The sequence below is a fragment of the Polyodon spathula genome, chromosome 17 (genome assembly GCF_017654505.1).
Source record: "Polyodon spathula isolate WHYD16114869_AA chromosome 17, ASM1765450v1, whole genome shotgun sequence".
Classification (NCBI taxonomy): Eukaryota; Metazoa; Chordata; class Actinopteri; order Acipenseriformes; family Polyodontidae; genus Polyodon; species Polyodon spathula.
The window spans coordinates 28,160,160-28,183,942 of record NC_054550.1 but is presented as its reverse complement, the minus strand read 5'-3'; the positions used below and the strand labels follow the sequence as shown (position 1 = coordinate 28,183,942).

The 23,783-nt window shown below is 35.4% G+C and overlaps 1 protein-coding gene across 2 annotated transcripts in view; it reads right to left on the bottom strand.

Annotated features, from left to right (window-relative positions):
* Positions 1–924: 924 nt before the first annotated feature.
* LOC121330021 (A-kinase anchor protein 6-like) overlaps positions 925–23,783 on the bottom strand; it is a 108,720-nt gene continuing 85,861 nt past the window's right edge. For both annotated transcript variants that reach the window (XM_041276227.1, XM_041276228.1), the window contains exons 10-15: positions 21,084–21,230; positions 17,987–18,211; positions 11,223–11,438; positions 5,415–8,579; positions 4,524–4,638; positions 925–1,751 (exon numbers count right to left, since the gene is read on the bottom strand). In XM_041276227.1, the coding sequence (XP_041132161.1) occupies positions 4,546–4,638; positions 5,415–8,579; positions 11,223–11,438; positions 17,987–18,211; positions 21,084–21,230 (3,846 nt within the window). In that variant the 3' untranslated portion in view covers positions 925–1,751; positions 4,524–4,545. The remainder of the gene's footprint in view (positions 1,752–4,523; positions 4,639–5,414; positions 8,580–11,222; positions 11,439–17,986; positions 18,212–21,083; positions 21,231–23,783) is intronic.

Genomic DNA, 23,783 nt, shown 5'->3' with positions numbered 1-23,783 from the left:
TTCACATTAAGAATAACTTGATTTGTTTTCCATACTGTCCCATTCAAGAAAGAAAAAAAAAACACATTTAAACCACCATCAAACAGAATTATAAAGCAAAGGCTGCTAGCCCTTAGTTCCTCAGATCCACCATATACTGTATAGAATTTTTCCCCCCATATTTTCAGTGCCTTAACCAAGGAACACTGCTACAATAACTGCAAGCCCCTTGATAAGATGAATCAATAAAAAAGTCCAGATTCAAATTTAAATAAAGCTGATCATCAGACAGAGGTCAAAACACTGGAGCGAAAACTACAAATAGAAGGTATGTATCTTAGTTAAAGCAGACATATACATTATAATGTCACAATACAACAAAGTTGCATGGATATATTTAGAAGTAGATGTCTCTTTATTACCTTAAAAGTTATTATATTTTGACAGTGGGAGAGCTTGTATTCTAGTTCCTCTTAAGCGTTCTTTTTGATGTTCATCTAAGGAAGAGATGTATTTGCACAGCACCTAAAATAACCATACAGTACAGAAGAAACAAAAACAGACTGAAAAGTATTTTTTAAGTACACAAGTATCCATTCATGGTTTATATTTTATTTAACCATTATACTCATACTACATTCTGTAGGAAAACAGATTTTACCAGTTTTGTTCAATAAACTAAGTTTATTTTGCCACCTTATTTTTTATTACCCATGCACTCTAGCAGTTTTTAAGGCGTATTATTTTCCACATCACTGGACATATAAATTGTACATGAAGCAATTATATGTATGTGTGTTTGCACCTATATATATATATATATATATATATATATATATATATATATATATATATATATATATATATATATATTATAATACACATCTTGTAGAATGTTGCTATTCCTATTTTTTTTTTTTTTTTTTTGAACATTTAACTGGGAAAAGCAGTTTTAACAAAAAGTATAAGAAAAACAGCAAGGCACGCATTTTTTATGTTTTAAAACATTTCCTCATTTCCATATAAAGTAACATAAAAAAAAAGAAATGTTGTATTAAGTTACACAGATTGCCAAGGGCCTTGTAATATACAACACAATACAGCTGTTTCCAACTTAGCCAGTGTTGCATAGATAGATATTGGATTTATTTTTACAAACTGTCAGTTTTAGCACTGTTTAAATTCTGCTGTTTATGGGAATCAAGAATGAAACATGGAAGTTGTTATCTTTCTTAATTTCTATCATACCAATAGTTACCTCTTAAAACAAAGAGGTTTTGGAAAATCAGTACAATAAACAGCTTTTAGCAAAACAACAAAAAAAGCTGCTTCCAATGTGAAATATCTGTGCATAAAATCTGACATAAACAAAGTGGTTTGCGGTTGAAACTACTCCAACTGACAAGAAATGACATAAGATAATGTATTTATTTTAGATTTAATGTTGTGGTTGTAGGATATAGAGATGAACTACCATGCGTAAGAGAAAGAGAATGGAGGTGGACCTTTGAGGTAGCTCAGAAGAAGAGTCCATGATGAAGTGAGGACAGCGGGTTTGTTGCAGTGTGTGGGCACCACTAACATGGGAGTTACAGTCACAGTCAATAACAGGAGAAGCAGACGAAGCCACATGGCCAAGCCAGCATGAACAACTCTGTTGGAAAGAGGACGACCTTGGTTTCTCTGACGGTGCTGAGCAGGGATCAGTTAGAACACGGCTCATGTCATGGGTTGGTTTTCGAGTATGGAGGAGCAAAGCTGTGTGTTGGTCTCTGAAAAGAAACATATATTTTTTTTTTTTCACGGTGATGAACTGGGCCATATAAACATTGTGGTTTGAAATTCCCATATTATTTAGGTTGGGTATAATTTACAGCTGTTAACATAAACAGAATGAATGACTGTCAGCATTAACTGGCAGGTTTATATCAGTGGATGGATGTAAAATGTGTTGCATATCACTATTAGAGGACTGCTTCTAAGCCTATTCTATTATAATACATTTGCATTCCTGAACTATTGGTTTATTGGTGCTGTTCATCACAGCTGAAAATTTCAGTCTACAAAAAGCTTTTGGTGTTTACAAAAAAAGGGACAGAACTCTTATGTGAAAACCTTGAAGCAAAACCAATAAGCAGGTGAGATTAGCTATATAATGCTACACCATATAAAATACAAAAACCCGAAGTAATTTTATTGGGCCAGGGCTACTTAACCAATATAGTATATACTAAATACACAAATGAAGCAAAACATATACAGTCTACCCTGTTATAATGCGGTTGTCGGGTTCCATAATTAGGATACCATGTTATTTGTGTTTCGTCTTATAATGAATTTTGGCATTTTTGTTCCTGAAATGATTAACAGTGCCCACAAGCCAAATAAATTTTGAAGCATACTGTGGAAAATTGAAAGAAGCAAACACACACAATTTTCAGGTACTCGAATCCGCAGTTTACTGGGACAATTATTGCCAGCCCCTGTTAGCCTGGGCCACACCAAATACAACAAACAGTCTTGCACTCTCACAGCAGCACACTCACACAGCTGCTTGTCTCACTCTTTAGCACAGCACATTGTTTTCCTACAGCAGACCTCTTTGGAGTCAATCTTATCAAGAAAACCTCTTTGTTTTTCTTCATCTGTTAGCCATCCACGCAATGTAGATTCTGCAACATTTATATATTTTGAAACTGCTTTTTGTATCACCTTTTCTTATTCTGTCCATCACACTGAGTTTAATTTTAACAGAGGAAGATTTAAATTTTTTACTGTCTGCCATGCTTCACTGTATATCCGGAACAGTATATGTTATTGAATTGTACACTTTAGCTCCAGTTTCTTTGAATAATTCAAATAAAACAAAGAAACTTCAGGTTTCTTAGTAAATGTCTTGCCAGAATGAAAGCAATAGACTCTGACCAGCCACAAGGTTTGACTTCAACAATGCATAGTGAGGCTGGGATAATTAAACCATGCAGCAAAGAGCAAAGGCTTGTGATGAGGATTACAGAGAGATGACTGAGAATACAATTGAGGAGATTAGCACAAAGTGCATCTCTTCTGCAGCTTCTAGAAGGCATTCCAGTCATGCATTTTACACATTCGGAAAAAATATCAGATCTAACCAGTTACCTTTGGTCTTGTTTTGCAGTTACTGACCTCTACATTTTTTTTTTTTTTTTTATAGATATATGACGTACAAAAGTAAAAGGCAAAAGAGCAATAAGCAGCCTTGTGGTAGAAAAGATTGTGGTCAATTTAAAGAGGTGTGCTGGTTGAGAATCAAACAGGTGTAACCATAACCTAATTTATCTCCAGATCCGCAATGTGTGCTAAAGTGTATTAGATAGAAACAACAAATACATTAAGAAGGATTTATGAAAGAGTAAGATAAAAGCTAATCTTAACTTGTTCAATCCTGTCCATCTTAATTGTCACTATACAAAAATGTGAAATATTTGCAGATAACAAACATATTTATCTTGCTTGATACAGCAAGTGGGCAGTTTTGGTGCGTTGTTCAACACAACAGAAAAAAATTGTACACTGCAGAATTGCTGTATGGTTGTGTGGTTACTTAAAGGAATTGCTATTGAACTTGAAGGGTATATAAGCTTAAATGAATATCTTAATACTCAATGTACTCACAGTCTCTTTTGGCTTGTACCTATTGCACTGCTAATGCCTGCAATCATACTGTATGTTTCCATTGAGCTAACTGATTCTATTCCCCATTCTTAATATTTCTTAATCATGTTTTGTATGCAATCCCCAAATCAGTCTTCAAAAGGTACATACTGTAAACATCTGCTTGGATTGGTCATAGCAACATTTCTCCCCAGGTTGTCATCACAGCACTGTTTTTGCTTAAGTAGTTATACTGTAGGCAAATCTTCTGTTAATAATTATACTAACAGAAAACAAAGTAACCACACAGCTCAAACTGCTTTTAGATTAAAATATTCCTCTATTTCCAGGATTATAATAACAATAAAAATATATACAATATTGAATAGTGTAAGACACAGTATTGATAATCTGGATACACCGAGAAAAACACATAAAAAAAAGTTTTCACTTTTGTCACTATTTCCACTATGCAAAACAACGCAATAGAAAATATAATTCCTAGCTAACAATAATAGCTAAAGATGGCATATTTTTGGGCGAATGTTATGTAAGTGCAGCGTTTCAATCCAGTTTGAAGGATAAGGGACCATCATGATGAAAGCACTGTGGGCTATAATTTAAATCATGCAACAGTAACAGCAGATGAGGCAAAGTCATCATCAAGGTAAAAAAAAAAGCAGGTCCTTATGTTTGATCATGGCCAATTTGCAAAGGGCTGTACGCAAAAAAAAAAAAAAAAGATGCCAGTGCATTTGATTGAAAAACTGATGATGAGTCTCATTAGGGTTGTGCCTACCTGCATATGGATGGAACAATACAAGATATTGTCTGCAATGCTAGGTTGGGCACTAAGCAATCTCTACAGCCTTTTTATTAACAAACACACTTGCTCATTTTATGTTCTATACCTTGGCCAGAGACCTTACAGCACTAGGGTTCTGGGTGGTCTGAGCTGTCAGCGTAGGTGTTGCCGCCTCTGGCTTGCTTTTGGTCATCTTTTGTATATGTTTCAGACCTTGGCAACTGCAAAAAATTTAAAAAGTTATCTCTGAAGATAGATACACCTTTTCTAACAATGCCACACTTTTGACAGGCCATATTTAATAATATATATTGCAGTCTAGATATTAATATTTATCATTGTAATCACTTCTCACATTTAAAGATTTCTTGCATAATGTATGCATTTTTTATCTGGATTTTTTTCTCTTTACATTTAATGAAGAATAAAGGCAACCCCCCAAAGATAAGAATTGTACATTCTTATCTTTTATTAAATTGAACCCAATGTTTTTTTTTTTTAATTAAACAAATGAAATGTGGTTATCTTAATGCAACTTTATGTAAGACTTCATCTGGGAAATATTTCTTGATAGAAATTAGGCATGTTATGTATAAATTAAAACACTCAACTACGTGCTTCAATCTGCTACAGCAGGTTACTCAAATAAAATTTTAGATGCATTGAACAACACTACAAATGGAAAATAACTTTAAAAGAATACAAACACATGCTAATTCAGTCATGAAATTAAGTAATGGTTTTCACTGTATATTTTGCTTACAAATCAGCATATAATCTGACTGATTATGATTATTCTGTTCTCCAGACCTTAACATTTTAAATCTAAAGATGTAAATCCCACTTCCGTCAGCACTTGAGAGAAGAGGAGGAGGGATGGGGGCTAGAGACTAATATGAAATGTTTAGCTGCTGAGATAGACATTGACTTAGACAGACATTGAAGTAAACATATTTCTTTATAAAGAGATATCACGCAATAAAAATGTATAGCCTACCTGTTTACGAGCTGACTTAGCTTCCTGATGAGAACTACATCCCTTTTTGACATGTTTCTGTTTCATCCACTGTGAAGCAGGGCCTTTTTCATCCCTATCAAATTTTCTTATCTGAGGACAGTTAATTTTAGGATTAATATAGAGGCTGGCTTCCTCTTTTAAAGGATTTGCACTGGAGCAAGAGTCTCTTATCTTAGTCATTACAGGGGAAATATTGGATTCAAGCATTTTAGTATCTGAAAAACATTCAACAGTGTCTATCAGGGTTTCATATGGTAAAGGATTAAGATAAGAAGCCTCATTATGGCACTCTAACTGGCTCCTAGCTGTAGTTCCTTTAGAAATGACGGATGTTTTTTGGTTTGCAGAGCAGACAGTGTCCACCCCATTACATGGCAAAGAAAAGTCATTCATTTTGGGCTTTGCAGAACTAGCAGAGACACGTTCACCTGAAGCAGATGGTCTTTGATAGGTGGACCTGCTATAACAGAGTGGGGGACCAATATACACTTTTTCTGAACATGGTTCAAACAGCAGCTCCCCATGTTTAACCTCAAAACCATTACTGAGATCCGCTGGCACAGGGGTACTGCTCTTCTCCTCACTGCATGTGATAACTTCTCCACAGTCGCTGTCATGAGAGGACAGTGAGAGGTAGGAGTAGAAGTCACCTTTTCTCAGCTGTATCGGTCTATGCGAGTGCTCCAAAACCTTGTCTCTGATTTGGGCCACTGGCGTGGGGCTAGCTGCTTCGGGGTCCAACTGGGCCTTGTTCTTCAAGGCCACCGAAGCCATGTCAATTATCTCCATTACAAAGTTATGCACTGAACTGTCATCGTCGTTGTTCTCATCCTTATTAACATGAGTGTAATGGTCACAACATGGTGAGTCGTTGGTAGTGGTATTTTTATCTTCAGCATCCATAAGAAAGGCAGAATGGGAGTCTTGACTTCTGTCCTCATTTATCATTTGTTTAGTGCATTGGCTAGATCCATGGCAATTCATTTTAAGTCTGCTTGAACTGTAACAGGGAATTTCACCTCTTAACTGACCTTCTAGAGAGTGTTCTTTGGGTGATGAATCCAATAGGTCGCATTTGACAGAGCTGGCCCTTGCAACTGTGCCTACTGAGCAATCTGCAACCAAATCAGTTTTAAGGGGTTCTCCACTGTTTATAAAAATACTTTCTTCTTCCCTTAAAACCTCCTCCTCATCAGCTTTCCCTTTCAGTTGAGCATTCTCCACATTTCCATTCTCCACATCATCTACAAACTGGTTCCTATAACTAGTAGGATCTTCCTGGGTATTCTTCTTAATATCCAAGTCCTTTTGATGGACTGAGTCAATCTTACCATTGGCATTGGATTCTAGTAGCTTAAGTGCTGCTTTGCTTAAAAAACGTCGTTCATTCACAGTGATGGTGGAGGTGGAGGTAATATTTTCATGGCTGAGGGTACTGCACTGAAGTTCATCTCCCAAATCTAACTCATTCTTTTCTCTTGATTGGGAAATCTTAGGCTTGATCCAGTTCTGTAATTCGTTCTTCATGTAATCCAACCCTAAAACAAAACTGCTTTCTATGTATTCATCATCTGTGGCAATGCTAGAGTCATCATCATCATCATCTTTAATGCCCAGTTCCTCCTCAGTCAGAGTAAGAGTGGAACTAGACAGCAAATCACTATCATCCTCATCGTCTGTGCAAGCAGAGGTGCAGGAGACATTCACAATCATACTAATACTAACATCTGCCTCATCAGGTAAAGCATGATTGATGTGCTTCCTGAAGGAGGCATTGGAATCCACAATTCTGTTTTTCTGAACCGCAAGGTCTTCTGAGCATAGAGAAACATCTTCACTGCTGCTCAGTTCTGTGAGAGAGGCAACCGAGTCTCCATTTATTGAGGAAGCAATGTCAAGAGACATTTGCCCAGTTGGATGGATTTTAAGGGAGTTACTCTGGAGAGTTATGTCTGAGACACTGCGCTTCATTTTCTGGTTTGAAGGATTCTGAATGTTCTCCAAACGCGTTAGCAGGTCCAGGGTTCTCTTGCTCAGCTCCCCAATTGAATCACCACTTAAGCCAAATTCTTCTAAATTATGCTGACTGGAGAATTCTTCTGTACTTTTAGAGGAGACCAGCCAGCTCTCCAAAGAAGTGCTGCGATGTAGCACATCTTTGCTGGATGTAAATAAATCTCCATCGACAGAAAGGGAATCTAGGGAAGACCCCTGGGACAAAAAGGCAAACCGTTTATCATTTCTTAGATCACAACAAAGTCTTTTATCATCTCGCCCAGCACAGCAAGCGTGGGATTCAAATTCTGATTCAGTTTCAATTAAAGATTCGTGGTCATTAACATAGATCTCTACAGATTGATTCTCATATTTATAAGCCGACTGGTGACTTCCATCAATTCTTTCCTTTTCCTCTAATGAATTATGTTTGTTTCCACTTAACTTGGTACAGTTTTTATGTGAAACCTGAGAATCCACATTTTCTGCAAGCTCTTCTGTGTCTTTACTATACACCCGGGCTCTGTTTAATGAAGGCTTGTGGTGCTTCAATTCAGAACACTGGGCAGGTTCTTCAACCAGATTTAACAGGCTTATTTCAGAGTTAGCTGTAGTTTCTGTATCACCTTCACTGACAATGCCACTCTCACTTTCAGACTGCCTAGCTACATCTCCACAGTACACATATTTGCCATCTTTTGCTGAAATAATTCCTCCAAGCAAGTCAGGCAAGGACTCAGTGGAAGAGAAAGAGGAGTCTTTACTTAAGCTTTTCAGTAAAATGTTTGGCTGTTTTGGATATTCAGGAGTTTTTTTAAGGAAGGGCCCATGAGGTCTGTGAAAGAGCTCCACATTATGCAGACTGTAAACGTGATATATTTGTGGACTGGAAGAGTGAGGTGCAGGAAACGAGTCCTGTAAAGAACTTCCATGTCCAGAAACATATTGATTAAACTGAGAGTTATCAGCAGTGCTCCTTAAGGACTCTGTTGTTAAGTTTGATGTAGGGCTTTGCACTTTATCAGGATCACGTGATTCTATGTTGACACTGATCAAGTTGTTACTTATGTCAGTTTCGTCCCATTCCCAAGAATCTTCGGCTGAACCATTTACATCCATGAAAGCAGACTCAATTATGTTCATGGGCACCTACAATACACAAGTACAGAAATAACATTTAAAATTATGTTACTACAATTATCCCCCCAAAAAATTCACAATATTTCTGTCAAACTGAAGGGATATGCTCTACCCAGTGCGCCTGATAAGCTGCATACTGGGTGTTTTACACATTGAAAAAAATATGAATACACATACACATAGCAATGTTGCTACACAGCTTCAGTTCACATGTTATCAAGCTTCTTGTACTTTGTTGGTTCCTGGCGTCTCAATTGTCATTTGTGAATATACTGCATGCAGGAGCTAGAGAATGAATGATAGAAATGCCAAGACAGCTACAGATTATTGTAGCCTGCCTTGGAATTACCAGAAACACGTGTTTTCAATTAAAACAATTAAATAAAAATAAATGTACAATGGATATTTCTAGCTGGCGAATTAGCGACTGGATTCTTGATCCTCAGTACCATCTTAGTGCCCCTCAACTGAACCTAGCAATGTACTGCTCTGTCAACTGAATTTTTGGAAGGTAAATCTATACAATAAATACAATATTCTCTGTTTGGAGAGAGTCAGAATTCATTATATTGCTACAGCAAGGTAATCAATAAGGAATACAATATTACAATGTATTTATAAATATATAGCCTACTATGTGCGTGCAGGTCTTTTGTTAACAGATTCCATCTGCAGTATTGGAATTAAAAAAAAAATATGTATGTTCTGTTTCTGGGTTCTGGGTTCCTTCACAGCCATATATAGTTTGTGGTCAATGAAGCACATTAGAATTACGTTTTTTTTTTTTTTTTTTATTGTAAGACCAAGTTCTTGTACTGTACTTCAAAGTAACACTGGAGTTAAATGAAAGCTGCATACCACATAAGTTAGCATTAAGTTATGTCCAGCATTTATTGAAAGAACTCAAGGCAATGTTTACTCACCCAAAATTTACATACACAGTGTCTAAACTGGAGAGTAAATTACTCAACGACACAAAACCTTATCAGGAGCCCTGTCTCTACCATTGCATTCCAGTACAACAGCATTGACACCTGAAAATCTTGCACTTCTTGCATATCAGAAAGGTCTATTTAGCCATTTTTATCTTGGTTAATCTAATAAACCTGCAAATCTAACACTTGCTTATGTATGTTGAACATCCCCTATAATTCATTTTTATTAGATTTCTGTTTATTCCCTGCCTGCTGACAAAGGAAATACTAATGACTAAGCTGGACTCAACTGTGTCAATCAGTCTAATCAAATAAAAATTTATTTCACAACACGGACTGTGCTGATTTTGTACTCCATGAGTACTAAATAACAATCAATGAGATAACTATACATAATTATACATTTTATGCAATACCAGTTTAATTTAATGAAATGGCTCACTTCAAATTACCACATTTTTTTATTTGGAGTTATTTTAATAAAATTCAGATGTGTACAGTTTTTTTCCCTCCAATTATCTTATCTGGCTGGCTAATAATAACATATTTGTACAAATTCGGAATAACAGTGTAAATACAGTGTATATATGTTGTTAAAATTAAGTTATATTTGGGTAAAGAATATTTCTTCAACTGATGAAGATTTTTTATAAATCTAAAAAATATGATGGGTAAATATAAGTGATGGCATCTGTTAGTTTATTGTCATCAAAATCAGATAATGAGAACTATATTGAACATGGTTAATTAAATTTGTCTGGTTAAAATGCTGTAGATACAAACATAATTTTATTTAGTCACTATTTCATTCAGTACACTACAAAATGACAACACATAGAAAGGCCAGAAATTTCAATTTTTTTTCTACTTTCAATAACAACAAAAATAAAGTTAAAACATCAGGTAGTTCAGCGAGTTTCCAAGGGTTTGATATGTTAACCAAAGCCTTTAAAGTTCTTAGGCGCTGTCATACTTTTGGCAGAAATTCAGGTTTTACAAAGTCACAGTCAAAAGAATGAACAAACAGCGCTTAGTACAGACAGTGAGGCTATTTACATACCAAAAGGAACAACCGTGGAAACATGACTCTGTAATAGATTGAATTATTATTTTGTTATCTGTTAAATCTATTACATAAACACAATACAAGAAAAATATAAGCTAAGTAAACATACAGATTTCTAAACATGAAAAATATATTTACCTGGTATCTAACATGAGCCAGTTCCACTGCAGAACAGTATCAGCAAAAAAAGCATGAGCCCATTTCACAGTGTACTCCAGTATTAATACTCAACCCAAGAAATACACACTGTCCAATGCTGGCAAAAGATATTACGCAAGTTTCCCTCACTGAAACTCAGTGAGAAATGTATACCAAAGACTATCATTATATCTAGCCCCTATTAGAGGCAACACTCGCATAATCTACAGAATGTGATTGTGAATAATAATAATAATAATAATAATAATAATAATAATAATAATAATAATAATACAAGGGAGCTCCACATTTAATTTGTGTAAGCAGACTTGCAAGCTAACCTTCATGATGACAAAATATGTTCCCCTTTGTTTACATACTCTAGTTATTGCTATGGGTGTGCAGACAAAAAGCAAATAATAACTACGCTAATAATGCTTTTCATTACAAAACTATTTGTTTGAACATAACTCCATATTTGGAGCAGGGCAGGCAATTTCATTAACATTTTACCTGCTCTGTTCCCAGCTCCTTTTGCAGCTTGGTTTGCCACTGAATGGCCTGCATGACAATGGCTTCCCATCTCCTCTCCAGGTTGACGATGGTCAACTGCATTGACTGCTGCTCAGAGTCCAGTGCGCAGGAGTCCTGATCATCGAGGAGCCGCTGGCACAGACGCAGGACCGAGGCGATGCCACTGCGCCGCTGCCTAATCTCACAGCACAGGGACTGCAGAGAGAGCAACACGATACAAAGCCGTTAATCATGTGGGACAGAGAGCGTGCGGTAGCCTGCGTTTTATTAGATCAGGAATTCATAGGTGTATTAGTTTACATTGGAACAAAAAGAGGCTCCCTTTTTGAAGGAATACCTATCTAGAACTACATAATTGTAAAGACGTAACAGGGCAGATTACACGCTGTATGTTACTTGTGAAATGAAACACTGATATATTAAAGGAGAACACACTGTTTACAAGTATTCCACTCAAAACAGTGTACAGGCCTTAAATCACTTTTCGACAGCTCAACAATACAGTTAATTCATGCTTAGGCCACGTTAATTGATGTTTAAGCCAGGTCATTTTGATAGCTTTCCATTCTAATTCACTAACTTCACCCATTCATTTTTAGTTATGAGTAAATCAGATTATGAAACAACTACAATATATCCATTTGTTACAAACGAGGTATAAATGTATATGCAAATCAATTTTCTATGACTATAATTTCTATCACTGTAGTTTACTTTATAATAAAATGTATGGTGGTGTTCCACAATACTGTGATATAATAATTACTTTACCTTTATAAAACAAGACTTCTTACAAATAACCTGAGTTCAACAGTTACACAATTATTATACTGCTTGAGGAATTTTTCAAAACAGGACTGCATGGCTGATGGTAGGAGGAGGTTTTGAACAGCATCATGGAATCCACTGAAAGGGTATATTTATACTGTGTAGAGTTTATTGACATGGACATGCAATCCAATCATACAAATTAAAGGGGCATAAATGATCTTGGATAAATAGATTTTCTTAAATGGAAAATATTACATTAGACAAAAAGCTTTTATGGGGAAAAAAAAAAAAAATATATATATATATATATATATATATATATATATATATATATATATATATATATATATATATATTCATTTCTTTATTTAGTTTCATTTAAATGTAAGTAGTATAAAGAAACACAGTGGTATAAAGAAAACAGGACATTTCTGAGATTGTAAATGTTGTGTCTACATACTGCAGCAGGTTATTGATTCACTCTGCATTCTGTAAAATGAAAGGATATCAACTTTCATTTCTTAATTGTATGAAAAAGAGATTCAATTTAAGACTGCAGATTGCAGACCTTTACAATTTTGTAAGAGCTGACACATTATTAGACTTACTGGGGTCTGTTGAATTGATCTGAACACAGGAGGATCTAAATACCTCTGTTGTTAAAACCATCCAATTAAAATTGTACAGACAGAAATAAACTAAACACACCAGCGTTCACAATTAGATGTTTCATTTGTACATCTCTGGTACAAGCAGGGTGCTATTTTATTATTTAAATAGTGGCATTATTTAGATCAATTGGATGGACCACAGTGTATTATTAAACCACAACTGGAATTAAAATCAAACAGTATTTGAAAAACATGTCTGATGTTGTTGAAGTTAATTAACTGTTTGTTAATCCGAAACTGGGTCACAATGATTAGATCTAATTGCATATATGTAGAAAATTATATTATGGAATGCAGTGAATTGTTACCTCCCAGTATATCACAGTTAATCTTTTTGTAAAACAAGAGAAAGATGCACACAATAAAAAGCACAATCCTGTCTTGGTGTAAAAGATATTAGGAATGAAGGCTGTGAAAAGATTTAACGAATGCAATGTCCTGAACAATGCCAAGTAGACATTTTATACGGATACTCTATTTACTGATGTATAGCATTATAATTGTAATTTAGATTACCATAACTCTGTAATAATAGGTAGGATTCTATTATTTCTATAATAAGAAAAAAGCATACCTTTAATATTTCCGAATTTTAAATAAGGCAAATGACAAATTCCAAAAGCTCTACTTATGCCAATAGATGACTGTGAATTTTATTTTTCAATTTATTGCAGAGCAGCATTTCCATTAATGTTTCCACAACTTGCCCAAATTTCTTTTTCACCCTCCACTAGGGTGAATGGTTTCTGCCCTGCATTGCCCCAAGCTCAGCCACTAGGCCTGATAAATTTCCATGACACTGCAGTCCATCAGAAAAATGCAAATTATGCTAGTGTCTGGTTTTATGTTAACTCATAAACAGGAGAAATATTAAATATTAAAAGTGAGTGACCTACACATGAGTACATTTCATTTCATTTTACCCACAGGATCTATTGCTTACCCAGGTATACATGTAGCTGTTTCAACACACACACAGATGTGCTGTACTGAAAGTATAGAACCACCGCTGGTGTATCTTGCATAGCACTTATATAAACATTCAGAGTACAATTTATGAAAATCCCTGTTGCTCGGAATTGCATTTCCTTACATTTTCTAATAAATATTAAACACTATTACATTTAAATTGGATTTTGGCTCAGCAGTTTCCTGTCCTGTTTTATAATATTTATTAGTCCCTTTGTCTTTTAAACATGTAATATGATTGCAAAATATAACTGCTTCCTCCAGGGAGAAATAAGGTGAATGAAATTGAGTATACCACAATATGATAAACTGGCCATTTGCTATAACTTTGGCAGGTAAACAAAGTCAAAATTAGACAAACACTACACTAACAAAGGAAGCGCTGGTTCTATAAAAAACAAAAAACAAAACACTGGTGGCTTCTTTATAAGCTTCCGAAACCAAAACAGTTTAATAAATTATAAATACTAGCAGCACTTAAGATTACAGTAAATGAATAGCCATGCATTCACATTGCATTGCCTGGGTAATTATCAATGGTACCATGGTAACTACAGTGTAATTAGAAGGAAATGGTCTGAAGATCATCATGATACCTGTTAAAGTTACCATGGTAACAGCTTGTGCACATTTCACCAGTAGTTACCATGCAAAAACAGGAAAGTATTTGGTCCTTTCCCAGGTATTATGACATAATTACTTGCTTATATACACCCTAAAATCCACAGCTATGGCCATAAGTTTTGCTTCGCCCTGTACAACTAACTCATTCTGTGTCACACAGTCGAGTTATCGACATTGTCATATTGAATTACATACTGCTTTGCAGTATCCCATATATTTAAACAAAAACAAACCTGACAAAAATGGAAAATGTGACATTTCGAAATATAACATGAAATACTGTACTACTATTATGGCTTCCTGTAGCCTACATCATTTTGTAGTTTCTTTGAAGGCACGATGTTAAATAAAAGATCTAAATGATGTTCATATAGCTGTTGTGTTTTAATTATTATACCTCAATCCTAAAATTCTAAGTGATGCAAAACTTTTGGCTAAAGCTGTAAAGTACTAGAAAATACTTTCTTGGTTCTATGTCATGCTAAATGGATGCTCCTGCTGTTACTTGCATAAGAGGAAGGTTTTACATGACATGCCCATGCTAATTTTACAGACAGTACAACTACAACATGGACTTCCTAAATATGAAAAACTATTGTTCAAACTACACCTTACCATCTTCATATTCTTCTACTTGGCTTACTACAACCATAACATGTCAATGTTATTGAACAGTCAGTAAGACAACAGAATACCTCGAACAACATCACAGTTGTTTTGGTGCTAGGAATGTCTCTATTCTTTTCCTCCACATTAAAATCCAGAAGGATAGAAAAAGCACTACATGGCACCTAAGGCTTTGAAAATGTTAATGCTTCTTTTTATTGATAGCCTAGTCACAACATAACAGCCACTGCTATTATAATGAGAAAGATAACTAATCCAGTTATTTCTACACAACATCATGTACTGTATGCATTAAAACGATATATTTTCTCTCAATTTGCTTGATTAATAATTGTGTCTCTCTTGGCTGTCACCTGCCTGCCCTTTATTGACTGAAGATGAAAAAATAATCGTTAATCTGGCACTTTTACAAGCAAGCACTTGCACAGACCTACTGTAATGTGGTTACTGCCTGGCATCGGATAGGAGATTCTTATTCCTAATCATGGAGAAGGTATTGATATTATAGCAATGCTGTCATATTTTATTAGCCTGATGAAGGCTACAGAAGCAGGGAAAGGACAGAACAAGCCTTACTAAAGGTGCACCTGTTGATTAGTCTTGACCTTCCCTGTGGTGATTTGGTTTGGTCTATGATCACTAATGATTTAATGTTGCCACTATTGACAATAACTGTTCACTGTTTGCTTTATCCCTAGGCCTGTCAGACTTTGTAAATGATCCTGACAGTTATAGGGCTACAATTTGAGTACTGCTGAAGAAAACCCCAAACTGCATTAGATTTAAAGATAACACTACGAGTAACATAGATTTTATAAGCTAGCGCTTTGGATGATGTAAATACCGTCCTTTATCATTGTCATTGTTTTTTTTTTTTTTTTCTGTATACTTTAGTCCTGGATTTATTTTGCTGTTTCAGCTTTTTTACTGTACCTTCACCCTATCACCTTATACAAATGTCTGTATTAGGGAACAAGGGGATACACAATATTTAAGTGAGGATTTACTTAACTGAACTGAATTGATTATAGATTTATATTCATTTTCAATAAGTGACATTGAGATGACCCTACTCTCATTCTACTCTCATCCTCTGGATCTCCTATAATCTATATTCCATTTATATCATTCATATATTATAACGGTTATACAGACTGATAAGCATTAATCTTATTCTACCTGCTGTAATGATACCTTAAGGTAGTCCAAGATTAGTGTTACATTTAAATTAGGGTTTGTAAAACCAGACGTACTTCAAAAATTACCAAATAAAACTTCACGATTTTAAGAAACAGAATAATTTGGCTCATCTAAAACACAGTACCATGTTAGTGCCAGTATGCCACCAATACATGTGTCAATGGTTCTGTTCTGTTACTGGTTCTGCTCAGCCATTACACTAGGTATTATAATGTTATTACAAAGGTGTTTTCCCAACTTCCATGTATCGAGAGATAATTTAAGATTAAGACCCTTCAAATTAAAAGCCTCTGCCCCTCTGCCCCTAAATCCTTTATCAACTTTAAAATGACTTCTATACATTTTCTAAAAGCTAGAATTGCCTTTGTCCAATGGAACTGAAGGGACTACATAAATTATGTAACAACATAGCTAATATGACCAATCTGAGATTGGTGTTGCCAAATTAGCCGAAGAGGCCCAATTCCGGATGAATTTTAGGCAAAGTAAAAGCTACCTAGGAATTTATGCCATGGAATGTTCTGTACTCTGTTTAGATATTAAGTGACAGTAATAAACATATAATATCCCTTTTGGTGATATCAGAGCCACTATACAGAGGAGCCATTTTTTACTGTTGCCTTTACAATCATCCTCCCTAACTAGATCTATAAAACAATATTCTCCTCATTTCAGCATCATTTCCACAACAGATATATGATCGTTAAATGTTCTTTGGTCAATTTTTTCTTCTCATTTTCTGCTTTTTTGCTTTGCAATGTAATGGCTGTTATGTCCATAAGAGATGCACTTGTCAATATTTCTAATCATTTCCCCCGTTCATTGCTAAGAAATCAATGTTTGGTATGTCTTTGCACCTCCCTCTGTGATAGGATTTTTTGCAATAGCAAGAATGCTTTTTCTAAAAATGTATTCCATGTATGGTTGATAGCTGGATCACAACATCACATGTCACAACACAGGAAGGTATTTTTGACCAGTATCAAAATATGTCTCTGTGACATTAACTGTTGTTGATAATTACAAATACTGACCAAATACAATTGAATGTGTTTTCATTGGTAGACCACTGCACATCTAGTACAGCAAAATCATTTGGTTCATAGCTTTGGCTAGTCAGTCCATGATCAATGCAACATAAACAAAGGTCAAATATGCTTAATGAAGGTGATAAAAAAAACTGATAATACTGCAGCAGATTTCCATATTGGTTTAAACAAAACCTAAGGATCATAGGTAAAACATTGACTACTCCACAATAGACAAACCAGGTCTAATTAAATCTATAGACTTTGTTGTTTGAATTATTACACAGTCTGCTGAGAAACTGTTTTTAATCAATGCATTTTAAATGTATGTGATTCGTTGTGTATTGATCTGCTTCAGTATAACATGCAATATACCGGTTAATTTTCTGGACAGTTATACAAAGGCTCTGTATCTAAATACCTGAAGGTAGTGCACATTATTAGTAAGCTCTCTTGTTATTCTGGTAAATAATAATTCCTTGTTTCTGTTATTTTTATGCAGTCTTAACAATATCTGAATTCCTCTTTTTAAAGTCCATTATAACAGCTGCTATATGAAGAATAATCCAGTGCTAAAGACCCCCCTTCTAAACTTCCATACCTGCAATCAACCAGATGCTCCCAGAAAATGCAATTCCTGCCACCCTTAAATCACTACCTCCTTTAAACAACCACATTTTCTAACTGGTGTTTTGTGGTGTTTTAAAGGTGGGGGGTTTGGTAACATTAAAACGTAGAGTCAGTGGGTAGGATTAAATACCCAGTTTGGAAACTATCTTGCTGCATGCAGTGTATAGGTGTGAGCATGGTGGTGCAGACAGTGTATACTGTATGCAGTATGTGCAAATGTTACCTTAAAGTATTGCAGCTGTTTCTGGGTGTACAGTGTTTCCTCCTTCTCTTTCCTCAGACAGGAGTTGAAGATGAAAAGCTCAGTATCTCTCAGCCACCCTTTCAGCTCTTTGATCCTGACCTCCAGCTGCCGCACTAGGCTGCCAGTCTCAGGCGAGAGCAGGTCACGTGGGCCCACCCCAGTCTGCTCTGTCCCTGTGCCAGGCATCCGCTCCCCCAGAGATTTCTGACAGAACAAAAGAAAAAGAAAAAAAAAAGAAATAAAACACACTCACCTTATAAATCCACAAAATACAAACAAAACTTGATTTACAACATGCCCTTTTATGGCTTCCAGCATCATTTCCTGCCTTTCTGCTACAGCACTTACACAGCACTGTTATATATTTATTTTATTTACAGTTTAATTTACCTGGTGCCAGGCAGAATACTAAACAAACAAAACACTGCTGTTTTGTTTTTGCTCTTTATAACTCTTACAGTATTTTACTGACCAAAAGCTGTAATGCTGGCCAATGTCAAGCCCTAATCGTGTTTTTTGAAGAGGAAAGCTATTCCTGATTTCTACTCCATGCAGGCTAAGAAGGAAGACTTTGAATCTTACTGGTTTTTTTAATCTGTATACTTTTTTGGTAAATTCCTGTTTTAGCTGTTTTTAAAAGGTTGACTTTAATCATTTTAAGTAGGCACGGTACCTCTTTGCTCCTCTAACCGAGCATACCAAACCCCCTAAAACAAGAAGCTTCACCATATCTGTCCTAGGGTAATTAATTGTGTAACAAGGAAACGTGGCTTTCAGGACAGTGCCAATATGAGGGTGGACTGTGCATTTTGAAAAGGCATTCACCAGCACAAAATACATTTATCCAATGAATATACAACATTTGGTGTAATTATCACTCTTTTGTATGTCGTCTCTGTAGTACTTGTAATGAGAGCAACTGTGATAATGAATCAGCAGTGAAGTGGCTATTTTGGTGCTCCACATCAATTAGCTACTCTATAATTTCTGCATTCTGCACGCATCTTTAATAATTAGTTCTGTATTAGCATGTTTGTGTTGCTTTCATTAAATGCAAGTGTTTACTACAGGAGTAATTAAGTGATAAATAAAACAGAGGGAGTCGGTCATGATGTGACACCTGAGCATTTAGAGAGGCAAAGATGAGGGATTTCTCCACTCCATATCATACATGGCCCCTACATGAACCATTACACTGGATATAAGCTATTTCCATAGGAAACTAACCAAAACACATGAACAAATGTATTGCCAATAAAATGAACTGCTATGATGATATAGATTGGGTTGGCAAATGATTGAAGAATAATAGAACTTAATTCACAAAATGCTCTGTGAATTATTTCAGCCATCTTAAAAGTCATTGGTAATCTAAGTAGGGGAGATGTACGTAAATACACTTCAGTGGTATGACATACATTTAAACATCGCAATAGGGTTAGTCAGACTAACAAGGTGATGAATAAATGCTGGAAGATACAGAATACACCACAAAGTTAATTAATTATTTGGAAAAAAAAAACTTGTAACATGTTATAGAGTATGCATTTAATAAGGCTATTACAAAAATATTGTAAACCCCTTTTCTAGCTCCTAATGCTCGGCACATGTACTTTCACATGATTAAGAGCCAGTACAAGCAAGATGCTTGTTTTCTTTTTTTGTGGTGTGAATATTGATAATTTGAAAGCTCTCAGTGGATTCCAGATTTAGCTATTGTTTTTGTGCTGTGACAAATGTAGCAGCAGGAGGTGAAATCAATGCCCTTGGAGGGTAGGGTTACAAAAAAAGAATTTATTGCCACTTTATTTTGTTCTGGAACAGTTTGCAATCATAAATTCTTCATAAGCAGAATACTTCAGAGAATGGTCTGTCTTCATAAATATACGACAGAGGACATCAATTTCATTTAATTCACAATTTGTGTCAGCACAGCAGATGCCAATGCCTGCCTTGATAGGCTTGTTTAATATGCAATTGAGACAGAGTAATGTGCAGCACAGGGAACAAAATTTCACAGATTAAACTCTACGCACCACTGACATTTCATTCTAATGTATTTTTATTCCACACTGCTCAACTAAGATGAAAGAAATATTCAAACCAACAGCACTTTATTTTGTATTTTTTAAATTGTCAGGATTTACATTTCTCATCTTTATTATTTATTTTAAATGTCAATTAACATTGAGTCATTCTGGTGGAAATATTCGAAAGTTCGCTGGCCGGGTGAAATTAAAGCCTTTTTTTTCTTTAATAACATTCATGCTAATGACGTTTTTCTCTTGTTCTTTTTGAATTCCAGTGTGCTTTTAATGTTTTTCAAAACTGAAATGTAAATGCTACACTGTGTACTTTCAAGACATCCTATTGCCAGTGCTGTGCTGTATTATACTATAAGTCCCTAAGTGTTTTTTAAACCTGTATTCCTAGCTATGTAGATGGGGTTGTCTCCTCTGTGGAGCTTGTGAGTTTGTGTAAATCACCACTCTTAAAACAACAATAGACTTTTTTCTTAGTATTTAGATATTGGGAGTTGTCAAATTTCTTTTCACCCACTCCTATTTGAATTTTCCCAGCCAAATAAACAGCTAAGTATGCGGTAAAAACGGGACAGGAAATACAGCTTTGCCGTTTCCCATCAGATATGGTCCTTTTAAAATCTTTTATCTCTCCCACTGAAACTTAACCTCAGCCAGAAATGCATTTAGTGAGGCCATCAATTTACCAGCTGGCTCTAGCCAAGAATCCATGTAATTCTTCATTTTATGGCAAAATATTTGGTTAGTTCATTCTTTAGGTGATTCATAAGATGGTGAAGGGCACATCTGAAGCTAAAAGGATAATTGAATGAGATAAGAACACACACTTTGGATGATGTCCAAATCTGTGGAACTGTTGTACATAGCAATACCTGCATATGACTTCAATCGAACTAAAGGACTACTTAGGAAGCTTTTAAGGATTCGCTTTGAATGCAGTTTCGGAAATGTTTGCTACCATTTAATTCCTCTAACGGATATATGTTGTTGAACCTAACCCAGCATTTACAGAACATATAAAAGCATCCCTGTACCTCCAGTAGATCCCATTTCTTTGTCAATGCTCCTACTTTGTCCTCGAGATCTGTTGGTAGCACAGCTCCACTTCTCTTCAACGACTCAACTCTGCCCAGTAATTGTGCCTTCTTAGGCTGCCACATTGCCATTTCCACACTGTTGCCCTGTATAAAAATACAAAAGATCATTAAACAAAAAGCAGAATGGTCCAAACTTAAAAAGTGAGGACAAACTGACTTGCTCATGAATATGAAACAACCTTGCTTGCATTTCAACTTTTTCTTAATGAACAGGTAACGTCCATAATGCTTCTGTTACGTCAAAGGTCATAGCAAAGGTCACAGCATATCGATCACAGGTCAACAATTCTTTCTTTCATAAAACTGTTTAATACTGACTGTAGCTAGAATTTATTTTTGTAATCAGATGAGGGTCATTGTTATCAAATTAATTATGTTATGGTCTTTCACTTGGACGCAGTAGACTATAACACTTTTTTTCTGCTCATTTATGTGATGTCATAACATTGTACCATTTTGTGGTTAATTGCTGTATTTTTTTTTTTTTGCATAAATTGATATTGTATTCATATTTCTGGTTGTCATTTATCATTATGACTAAAGCATTTTCTAGTGTTTAAAAGTATGTCATGGTTTTTGTTGACAATCACTGCTTCATTTTTCATCACTATTAATTGATGGCCTGGACTTTTAAGTGTTTTTTAGTCATCAATCTCTTTCACTTTTTATTGCTGTTGCAAGATGAAACCTTTCATAATAGGTTTTACTTTGTTGACAGACATTATTTATTTTCCACAGTATCAAGTAGAGTAAATCAGGAATCACACAGGAAAAAAAAACAACAACTTAATAACTTATCTTCACATTAAACAATAACCTGAACATGAAAAATGTTTTTAAAAAAAATTAAAAAAGACCTCCATGAAAGGGATTATCCGTTTTTTTATAGGTTAAGAATCCAAAATAATGTACAGATAACATACTCTGTGTCAGGACATAAAGTACTCCCTTCAAACAACACTTTAAAATATGTCAAATAATAGATTTTTTTTCTGCTCATTTGGGATCATGCAGGAATTTAACGGAAAATGCATATCAATGTGAATGCATTTTTCAGGGTCACGTTGTCAGTGGTAGAATGCTTATTCATAACTTGTAACCTGTTGTGACAAAAGAGGCAAACCAGACAACTTTGTGAACTATTGTAAAATCGAACCCTTTACCTTTTTGCCATTGGTGTAGGTACCACCCCGCAGGACAGCACAGTAGTAGCATAACAGTAAAGAAAATTGGTTCTATTATTAAGGAATACCAACTGGTGCTGTCAAGACTTTGTGATAAATGTTCAGTTTGACCTTTAAGATTCTTACATTGCATCTTGATATAAGAGACATTATGTAACAGTGATATGAGAAACGCGTTTCTGAAGTTGTTTACTGTAGTCTTTCGTTTTCCAGGTTTATCAGAGTATTCCCCACCCAGAACACAAACACAGCGAAACACTTTAGTTAACACCCTATGAACAGAGTAACACTGGGCTCCACAGCAGTCCACATTTAAAAGGTGATCATGAATACACGTTAACATCCAGGGCAGGAGGAATGAGCTCATTAAATATTTATAAGTGCATGATTATCATGTGGAACAAGAGCCAGGAATTGTAGTGACACAGTGGCCACATCAACTGGCTTTTCACATTTCCTGCCTGACATTAAACCAATCCCAGAATAAAATTACATAAATCATTCAGCCCTGAGAACCATAAAGGCTCACAGAGACCGGAATGAGTTTAGACAGTCTCATATGAGTTTCAGGAGAATAGAATGCATGTGATAACAAGATTAAAAGTATTATTAAAATTGGTGTCACACAGTGGAAGAAAGCATTCTTCTTTACCCCAATGACCTGTATTTAAATACAGTTTTGTGCTCCCTGGTGGACCATGGTCCATAAACAGCACACACTTGAGCAGAATCTGGCACAAAAGGCAGCCTTTTGCTTGAATAAGATGGAGCATTAAGTACACAGCAATCTTATACAGTATGCCTCAGGGTGTGCAGCACTACAGGTGATAATAAAGACTTAAGGTAAATGGACATCATTTTAAAGTTGTGGCAATGCAACTTGTTTACTTGCTCTATAGTAAAGTGAGGATTCTGTACTTATTGCAATGTCAGCTGCTGTGCAAATAGTCATGCTCTAAAATAGAGGACAAGCTCTACTGTACAACATACAGTACAGTGCTATAATCCCACAGCTGAAATAGGTATTGATTAAATACTACACTGCTTCCTAAACAGAAGCTGTGTGTTTGAAATCAAAACCATTCTTGTTTCAATAAAGATGCTTTCTACTGTTCTGTTACCGTAGAGATATGTTGGAGTCTCAGGCTATTAAGAATGAAGCGACCCCCCCCCCCCCCCCCCCCCAGTTGAAAAATGGAAGTAGTAGTCATTACTGAACATAGATTTTTATGTCAGTATTTTGGTATCTACTCCTTGAATTAATTTTGAACACCTTCAGAATAATCTTGTCACAACATTTAATATTCAAATAAGTGAGTACTATACCTGAATAAAATAGTTCGACAAACCTAGCCTCAACTTCATTCAGAAAAAAATACTAGAGAATATCGAGACTTTCTGCACATCGGAGAGATGCTTGAACTCACAAAGCTGAAATTATTAAAAGAAAGTA